General features: G+C 45.0%; 2 protein-coding genes across 3 annotated transcripts; one reads left to right on the forward strand and one right to left on the reverse strand.

The window, feature by feature from the left end:
* LOC8074464 (WUSCHEL-related homeobox 11) lies at positions 352-2,935 on the forward strand. Its single transcript, XM_021452828.1, has 3 exons — positions 352-1,118; positions 2,019-2,194; positions 2,390-2,935. Exons 1-3 carry the CDS (start codon positions 536-538, stop codon positions 2,402-2,404), a joined length of 774 nt encoding a protein of 257 aa, XP_021308503.1. The 5' UTR covers positions 352-535; the 3' UTR covers positions 2,405-2,935.
* LOC8078579 (cyclic dof factor 2) lies at positions 5,899-9,641 on the reverse strand. 2 transcript variants are annotated; one of them, XM_021454031.1, is made up of 2 exons: positions 9,419-9,641; positions 5,899-7,655 (listed from the first exon to the last, which is right to left on the reverse strand). In XM_021454031.1, the coding sequence occupies exons 1-2, from the start codon at positions 9,503-9,505 to the stop codon at positions 6,288-6,290; spliced, it is 1,455 nt and encodes a 484-aa protein (XP_021309706.1). In that variant the 5' UTR covers positions 9,506-9,641; the 3' UTR covers positions 5,899-6,287. The 2 variants fall into 2 exon arrangements, with proteins under 2 accessions (XP_021309706.1, XP_021309707.1); XM_021454032.1 differs by having other exon boundaries at positions 5,899-7,658; positions 9,464-9,594.

The following is a 10,256-nucleotide window of genomic DNA, read 5'->3' on the forward strand; positions in this document are numbered from 1 at the left end:
AAGTACAGTACAGCAGGAGGCATATGATGACTGTTCTTGTTCTTTCTTTCTTTCTTTCTTTCACTAAAACAAGGGAAAACTAGCATGCAAACATGCGCACATGCTACAAACCTTAGCATGTCCAGAAAATAAAAATCATTACACTCAAAAGGGGACACATTCCATTGCACCCCTAAGCAAGGCAGACCCTTGGATCTCCCTATAAATTCGCAGGCAGCAATCACATTAGTGTGTGGAAGCAGCAAGCAACACTGTCCCCTCTCCTCTTCTCTTCTAGCTCGATCCATCTCCTTTGAATAGTACTAGCATATATATATATATATATATATATATATATATATATATATATATATATATATATAGTGCAGCAAGTCACTGGCCAGCCAGCAGAGACCAAAGAAGCAGCTCACTAGCTGCAGCCTGCAGGCAGACGAAACAACACCAGATCAGAACATCACCCGATCCCATTAATTCCTGCCTGCAGACTACTGCAGTAGCCGCGCGCAGCCCATCGATCCATCCGGCCATCATCGACATGGAGGGCGGCCTGAGCCCGGAGCGGCACGCGGCGGCGGAGCCGGTGCGGTCGCGGTGGACGCCCAAGCCGGAGCAGATACTCATCCTCGAGTCCATCTTCAACAGCGGCATGGTGAACCCGCCCAAGGACGAGACCGTCCGCATCCGCAAGCTGCTGGAGCGCTTCGGCGCCGTCGGCGACGCCAACGTCTTCTACTGGTTCCAGAACCGCCGCTCCCGGTCCCGCCGGCGCCAGCGCCAGCTGCAGGCGCAGGCGGCGGCAGCGGCAGCCGCAGGCTCCTCGTCCTCGTCCGGATCGCCCCCCACGACCGGCCTCGCGCCGGGACACGCGGCGGCTTCGTCGACGATGGGGATGTTCGCGCACGGCGCCGCCTACGGCTCGTCCGCGTCCACGTCGTGGCCGCCCTCGCCGCCGCCGTCGTCCGCCGCGATGATGGGCGACCTGGACTACGGAGGCGGCGACGACCTGTTCGCCATCTCGCGGCAGATGGGCTACGCCAACGGCGGTGGCTCCGGCTCGGCGTCCTCGGCGGCCGTCGCCCACCACGAGCAGCAGCTTTACTACTCGCCGTGCCAGCCAGGTGAGCGCGCCAAAAGCCACGCCATGCATGCATGCTTTGTGCTCTCGATCCAAGGATCGATCGATGCTTGGTTTTCATCGACTTCACTTCCAAGTTCAGGGAAATTGAATCCTTTCACTGCTAGCCCGTTTGGATCATATCCGTACTGGCATGCAAGGCACAACATCATCATATTCATCAATACCAGCCAGTCGATCTGATCCATAATTTATTTGCTATACGCATGCAGAGAGTTCATACTTGACTTCTTTCCGATCGACTCGATCTAGCTCGATGACTACTTGTTCTCTTTTGTTTAGTTGTGCCATGCCAATGACAACAATTAGATCCATATAATGGGTAGATCAATCATAGCATGCATGCACAGCAACTTAACTGCAAGAGGGACGGTTCTTGATGACGGGTGTTCATTTTTGTTTGACCGAGAGCTCGTCATCGCCATGTCATATCTGCTAATTCAATTCAGACAAGACTGCTTGCTGTACTACTACTAGTATTATGCAGTAGTATTATACAATGCTAGCTAGTACTACCTTAACACACATGCATGCGATATGCTAGGCTTGCTGTGCATGCAAACAAATAACATGTTTCCCCTCATGCCGTGTGCTGAACATTATATATACACACGATATCAATTATACTAAGACAAGAGATCCAATTTCTAATCACATCAACATTCTAGTTCATCAGTACATGCATGCTCATAATCTAAAACCGCCAAACAACTATACACTGTCAAAAATAATTATGAGTATATAGTACAATTTGATAATTGGGAACCTGTCTCTTCTAATATTTGAAGCCCTGATCCTTTGCATGGAAATATGGAATGGAATGGAATGATCATGCATGGACATAATTAAACCTCAACTCGGTTGTGCATGCATGTATATGCAGCGAGCATGACGGTGTTCATCAATGGCGTGGCGACGGAGGTGCCGCGGGGGCCGATCGACCTGCGGTCCATGTTCGGGCAGGACGTGATGCTGGTGCACTCCACCGCCGGCCTCCTCCCCGTCAACGAGTATGGCGTCCTCACGCAGAGCCTGCAGATGGGCGAGAGCTACTTCCTGGTCAGTCCTGCTCCACATGATTATTTAGCTAGCCAGAATGCTAGATAGCTGAATGATGGATTGATGATGAAGAACCAACACTACAATGATGACATCTCATATGCATGCATTTTTCAGCTTAAACAAACATAATATAACATTGCTGCATGTATTGATCCGACAGTTTTTGTTGTTTTGTTCCCTAATGTTGGACAGGTCACGAGGGGCTAACTAGCTAGCACATTGCATTGCCGATCGACATCGACCGGCCGATCGAGAGCTAGCTAGCTCTAGTATAGTACCTTGGAATTGGATGTTACTCGGATCGGAGATGCATGCATGCATGCATACATACTGCAAGCTAAGCAGTGTGTCGTCAGTGAACGTACTATGCCGACAGAAGCTTGCTAGCTGGAATTACATGTGTGTGCTCGTGCAGGCTGCATCGATCTAGCTCGCCGTCCGTCTGGTCGTCGTCCCTGATGACATGGATAGTGTGATAGACAGGAGAGGCAATGCAAAGAATTGGAGCAGCATGCGTGCATGATACGTGCAGTATATATGGTATAAATATAGCATCAAAGCAAGCAACATGATATATACAGTTAAAAGAGTGTACCCAATAGTAGTACGCATCCACATCGATCTATGTGTACTCAGATCAATCATATAAGTCCAGTCGTCACACCATTGCAACCATTTGCATGCTTACTATTATTGGTTAATTAATATATGGCCATTATCAATCGAGGTCATTCTTCATTGTCCCAGTGTTCTGTTCAATTCTGAATCGAAATCTGAATGAACGCAAATGCAATCCTGCTCTGCCACTCTGGTTTGGTCACACATCAGGTAACCGTAACCATCCAACGACGTCGTCAGGGACTCATGGTCACTGTGGGTCTGGGACGACGACGACGACGACGTGCAGTGCATGCGTGTCGAGCGCACTCGGCCGCAAGTGGCGAGCTCACCGCCCCCGACGACCAAAAGGAGGCCACCGCGTGTCCCGCGTTTCCTTCCGGCCGGCCGACCTTGCTTGGAATGAATGAATGAATCTCTGCCGACCGGCCGCCAGCTTCACCAATCAGCTAGCGCACAAGCAGACAACACAGTCGCAGAAGCTAGCTACCCTTCATTCTTTTTCACGGTACTAGTAGTTGCCATAGACCGATGACAGTCAAACGAAATGTTGGCAGAATACAACAGTAGTACAACGGTTTTTATTTTTGAGTAGCTTTTACGTTTTACTCGGGGAACCACCTATAAAAGAATGTTTGATAAAATTCTTTGTATAGAAGATAATAAAAGGATAAAATGATCATAATATTCTTTTTCTCTCTCTTTTTTTCTTTTACATGATGAAGGACAGTTCAAGGAGAGGCTTTCGGTTTCAGATAGCAAGAATCACATATATACTAGTATACTAGTACATCCCTTCTCAATTTGGTTGGCGGAGTCAAGAACCAAGGCGTAGAGCTGGAGCGGTGCCAAACGGATCCGTTTATTAGGCCAGTCTCAATGCATGTTTTATGAGAGTGTCATGCACATTAAATAGGATGCCACATAAGCAAAATTGCTGACTTGGCAGGGTCATTAAATGAAGGAGTTTCATCAAATGAGAGAGGAGTTTCATCCCCATAAAACTCATCTGGCTCGGTTACCTAGTTTACAGTCTTGATAACTGTATGCATGTTTCATGAGAGTGTCATGCACATTAAATAAGGTGCCATATAAGCAAAATTGCTGACTTGGCAGGGTCATTAAATGAAAGAGTTTCATCAGATGAGAGAGGAGTTTCATCCCCATGAAACTCTTGTGGCTCGGTTACCTAGTTTATAGTCTTGGTAACTGTACCATAAAACTATGCATTGAGACTGGTCTTAATGCCAAGATTTGCTGCAAAGTCAAGCTTTCACTGAATTACAAGTTATTACTAGAACATACTCTACCACAGGCCCCTCTGCTCTGCTTCTGCACGATGTACCCATGTCGATATATACATATCCTTTCTGCCTAACTCATGCATGACCATATAGACATATGCTATATACGTACTATCATATCTCCACTGTTGAGTGATCCCTAGTAGAACACTACTTTAGTTCACCCAAAAACCAAAAAGTTTTTAAGATTCTCCGTCACATCGAATCTTGCGGCACATGCATGAAGTACTAAATACAGATGAAAACAAAAACTAATTAGACAGTTTACCTGTAAATCACGAGACGAATCTTTTAATCCTAATTAGTCCATAATTGGATAATATTTGTCACAAACAAACGAAAGTGCTACGGTGTCAAAAAAAAAAACTTTTCACAACTAAACAAGACCTTTGTTTAAAAACAGAGTGCTGACGGTGCAACCTAAAGTTCTGCTCTGGCTCTGGGATGAACGAAACATGCTGGAACAGAGTTCTTTAGTGGTGACCAAGTAGTTTTAGGTGCAGTCTCATGTCTTTGACGACAACCACTGTCTCTGACGCAAAGACCGCTCCCTGCTGTCTCGGGCCTTGTTTAGTTTCCAATAGTTTTTGCAAAATATGCACGATAATATTTTCATTTGTATTTGATAAATATTATTTAATTATGAACTAACTAGACTCAAGATTTGTTTTGCAAATTACAGTTAAACTATGTAATTAGTTATTTCTTTTATTTATATTTAATATTTTATGTATGTACCGCAAGATTCTATGTGGTGGAAATGTGAAAAATTTTGTAAATTTTTTTGAACTAAACAAGGCCCAAGGCCCAGGTTAAAGACGCCAGCCATTGGCCTTCAAGGCATGGGACATTAGAGCAGAACACAATTAGTTTTAGGTGCTCTCAAGGCCTAACTCCCATTTCGTTCGAGCTCTAGTGAATCAGATACATCCAAAAACCCAAAACTTTACAAGATTCTTCATCACATCGAATTTTACGGCACATGCATGGAACATTAAATATAGATAAAAAAGATAACTAACTGCACCTGTAAATCACGAGACAAATCTTTTAAGCCTAGCTGCTTCATGATTTGATAATGTTTGTCAAATAAAAACGAAAGTGCTACAATGTCAAAATCCAAAAAAAAATTGAATCTAAACAAGGCTTATGTTGTGTTGTGTGTGACCCAAAATCAGTGGAGGAACTAGCGGCTTATGTTGTGTTGTGTGTGACCCAAAATCTCAAAGTTGGGTGCCGCATGACCCAGCACGCATACAAGAGAAGGGTCGGAGTTCAGAGCACGCAGTTCAATTCGGTGCACCCAGTCAGCTGTCACATCTGCAAAGAGGGTAACAAAGCTAGCTTTACGACTTGTGAGACTTGAGTAGGGGATGCTGATGCTATAAAGGCAGGCAGCACAACGACAATGGAGCAAAAGGCACAGGGGCATCCCAACTAATCGCAGCGCAGACTATAGTAGAGTAGAGTCTCCTTAAAAAGGCAACCGAAGCACTCTTCATAGTTCTAGAAAACCCAAGGCTTTATACTTGCTATTCATACCATACATTATCCGGCAGTGTAACCTGCCGGCTTCTGCTCTACTAGGAAAAAAAAAAGAAGCCCAAGGCTGCATGTTCTTAAATCTTAATCCTACTCAGTACTACTGTACTTCAGTCTTCAGTGCTCATCACTCAAGACGGCCTATGGATGAGAACTGAGAACTAACAGCCTTCAGTACACATAGGCCCAATAACAAAAACAAAAGGAAAAAAAAACGAACAGTATAGGATTTTGGCATTTTACACATCAAGTGCATAACTGCTAATCATTTCTTCAGACTGAATCCTCTCGTCAGGGAGGGTGAACAGCGTGTAGTAAACAGGGGTATGCCATAGCTGAATGATCAGCGTAATACAATGACTCAAGGGAAGCTATTAACAATTATTCTTGTACAACCAAGCACACGCTGGAAACCTGATCATGAACCCAATATGTTGGTGCATGCTCTACAAGGAAACAACAGAAAATTTGAGGATGTACTCTTCCAATGGTACAGTAAGGGTGCCTGCTGCCTTGGACAGCAGCAGCACCTACGTTGCCAATCATTGTACAGAATATAGAGCTTTTCTTTTTTCTTAATATAGCATCGTCTTTGAATAATATCACACAAGTTCAGTAATACTCTATCATGTTGTCTCCTGAAAAGATCGCGAGCGTGACAGAGCTGCTGGATTTGCTTGCAGGGCTCGAGCGGCGCCGGATATCTGTTCCTGCCTTTCAGGTTTCGACTGGAATGGTCTGAACATGCCTCGATCACCAGGCTCGATCCCAAGAGTGGTCCAGATTGAGCTCTTTGCAGCTTCGACAGGGTCATCAATCCGAAGCGTTTTGGGGATCCATAAGCATCTTTCTGCCTTCTCATCTCCTTGAGGTTTGGAGTCCCTAGAGTGCTTTCCTAGGACAGGAGAGCCGCTTTCGGAACATGTGCTGCTGCTTGTTGGAGACGATGATGGCACAGTAGAGCTAGGTCCAAGCCATGGTGCGTTCCATGCTCCGTTAGGCCAAGGAGTAATGAATGGCCAAACCGAAGGCGGCATTACAGGAACTGGAATCGGACCGCAGAATCCCGGTGGCAGTACAGGGACAATTGGTGGCACATTCCATTGAACATTACTGCTTGTGGTGCAATTTTCTGAAGAATTTGCTGCTTCGGCTGGAGCTGGGCACACAGCTGCTGCCATGGTGGGAATGCCATTCCATGCTGGACTCCATGGGTACACAAAAGGCGGACCAGGAAAGAATGGTATAGGATGCACAGAAGTGACTCCATTGCTTTGCCCAATGATTCCATTTTGATGTGCATTCGCTGTTTCCTTTTGTGATTCATTCCTTGGACCATCTGATGATGTAGTACAAGGTGGGCACATCTGGTTTTCTCCATTTCTGGGCTGTGCTGCTGAGGCAGGGTTCGAACTCTTAATCTGCTCTCCTCCAATCTTCAGCACAGAGGCCATAGAGTTGCAGAGAGGGGAATCAGGCCCGAAGCTAACTGCCGCTTGATTTCCATTTATGGACAATGGAAAAAGGGAAGCCTCTCCCCCAGGAGTAGCTACACTGCTGCCTGGAATCAATATGCTGCGGCAATTCGCACTGGAGCTCTTGCTCTTGCGCCTTCCTGCACCGACAGGGATATTTCTCATGCTTCCACCTGCAGTCCAGTACCTCTGACAACTCTTGCAAAAATGCCTTGGTTGCTTAATGTTGTAGTTGTTATAGTAACAGAACTTTGTATCCATGCTATTGCAACGAGGGCATGGCAGGATTTTGTCTGGCTTCTTCAGAACCTTCTCTCCACTCGGTACATCACCCTCCGTCTTGGCTATCTCCAAATTGGACTCTGATCCGGATATTTCGTCATTGCTGGGTGCCAGATTCTCACACTCACTGGAATTGTTAAAGCTAGAAGAACTATTTGTCTGGTCAACATCTAATTCCTGATGTGTGCATGGCTTCTCCCCGGTGACCCTCATGTCCTCTCTATCTTCACATACATCCTGACAAATACATTAAGACCAAGTAAACTAAATGTTTTGAGATGGCAGCAAATATGATTTGTAAGATGCTCTAAATATGTTTATGCAAGAAAAATAGGTCAAATAACAGAACTTTAGAAATCCAAGGAGTCAAGCAAGTACTCAATGCTTACATATACATTTACTCAGTGTTTGCTTAGAAGACACATAATTATATATCCTCTTCACTACAGTCAGTAATTTTCTTTTGTTCCTTCCTTGCACAAGCTAAAATTCTTGGCAGCTAAGCAAGCCTTGACATCTTATTTTGTAAAACAGGAACACCTTAATCGGCATGTTCTCAGAGAACAGACTAGTTTGCTAAGATGGTGAAAGCAGATATCTTCAGCGGTGTATCATATTCCATCAAGATCTGGGCGATGATGATGTTACTGTACTTATTGCAGTTAACTAATCTCTCTGGTATGGTATCATTGCCAAAACTTCTGCTTGGTTACAGTGTACTTTTGATGTTTAGTACTTTGACAGTGTTAGTACATCTTATGATTGCTATTTCTCTGGCATAGGATCATTAACTCGTTTTACGAGGAAAAAAATCATTAACTCTAGTAATCGCATAGTGGGTAGGCCCATTTTGTTTCAGTATCTTGGGAAATTTGAGCTCAATCAGATCGGCACTGAGGAACAACTGTGTCCAAGGCACCATAACTGCATGTGGACCCAAACCCAGATTTCACAGTAGCTTTAGCTCTATGATCACAAATTTTGTGGCTCTGAGAAGCAGTAGCATCAAGGTTAAAAACTTTATAGAGGATCCACATCAGCCTATAGCAGTTTTTTTGCAATTTTGCATCACAAGAGTAGTCTTGACAAGGGATAGAATAGAGCCCTAACTAATTCAGGCTGTTTAGAAACACTCCTTCTACAGAACCAGATGGGTAGCCACATCAAGAAATCATACTTAATGATGAGTTATGAGTACTCAGGGGGGGGGGGGGGGGGGGTGGAGGGAAATCACTAAAGAGGCTGATCTTCTCTCTGCATATTGTCATGAAACCTGAACCATCAGTTGTTCAGATACAAACTGAGCCCTCATAAGTCATACGGCTATTAGTTGTTACAAAACACAGCCCCAAAATCAGCCGTTTGCAATTGCACCAACCAGCTTAACGGAAAAGTAGGTTGCCATGATGTCTAGCTAACCTAACCTAGTCTCCATAGAATAAGAAACAACAATCGGCAGCTAGAGGGACAATCAGACATATCTTGCAGTAGTATTAGAACTATTTGCAAACTTCTAACAAAGTAACAAGAACAGGGGCAGCGGCACAGAGCAGTCGCAAGTATTGGGAAAGGGGGGAAAAGCGATATGCTTGGATCATGAAAGCCGTAACTTTATCCTCAAATCAAATAGTCGAAATGAACAATAAAGAACATCATGAACTGATGGGGAAGACTGAAGACAGCAGCACCGTTTGGGGGCTGCTGTTGTCCGGGAACTCCTCCCAGAATCTGCAGGTAGAGGCGGCCGAACTCGGTGCAGCGGAGGATATGGGCGGGGAGGGACAAGTCGATGGGCGGCGGCGAGTTGATGAAGAAGAGGCTCTGGACGCCCCCAGCAACGAGGAGACGCGGCCAGCGGGGCAGATGGTCCCGAGGAAGCAGGGGGGAGAGGGGGCAGGAACAGGTTTTGACGAGAGAGAGAGAGAGAGAGAGAGAGAGAGAGAGAGAGAGAGAGAGAGAGAGAGAGAGAGAGAGAGAGAGAGAAGAGGGTGCGAGCTCACCTTTTCCGGCGGCTGCGGAGGTGGGCGGGGCGTCGCCACGTGGGATTCCGGCGGCGGGCGAGGGGACGCAGCTCCGGCGAGCTCCATACCATACGGGCAAGATCCGACAAGTGGAGTTGGCGACGCCAGGAGCCCAGGAAGGGGAAAAAGATTTTGCCCAATTTGTGTCACGCGTTCGTGCAGCCACGCCCGCGCACTACCTCTCTAATTGCATACTGGTCCTGTCTACAGTAGTGAATATGAATACCAACGGGTGCGATCCAAATGTTTCCTTTCTTTTTGGGTTAAAATGTGGTGATCCAAAATGTCGAGTTTTTTTTTTCAAATTTCTTGCGAATAGTAGTGCAGATGCAAAATGCTCATAAACATGAACACATATACACTCGACTTCTAAGCATCTTCTTGAGATTATAACAAAACTATCGCAAACACATTGATACCGATGGACCTGATGCTTAGTTTGTCCCTATAATTATTGATAATAAAAAAATAAACTTGTCTCGCAAGTAGTATGGATCTAAAGACGTGTTAAATTAACATAGGGGCGTATCATATGCTAGTGTTATCTTCCTATTTGTTCTAACTATTTCCACTAGAAATTGTGTACGTTATAACATGATAAATGTCTATTGCATTCTTGATGATTTAAAATTCATGCTACTCTTTAACTAGGCGCGTTGCCGCGAGTATGAAGAAAGATTATAACTAAGTTAAAATGTGCATTACATAATTTGGACAGACAGTAGATGACTTGCTGATGTGGATATTACAGTTGCATGAGCTAGTAGATTTTAATTGTGTGTAATAGTAGATTGTCTAGTTAGATAGCTTGTATGTT

This window comes from Sorghum bicolor, chromosome 2, assembly GCF_000003195.3.
Source record: "Sorghum bicolor cultivar BTx623 chromosome 2, Sorghum_bicolor_NCBIv3, whole genome shotgun sequence".
Lineage (NCBI taxonomy): Eukaryota > Viridiplantae > Streptophyta > Magnoliopsida > Poales > Poaceae > Sorghum > Sorghum bicolor.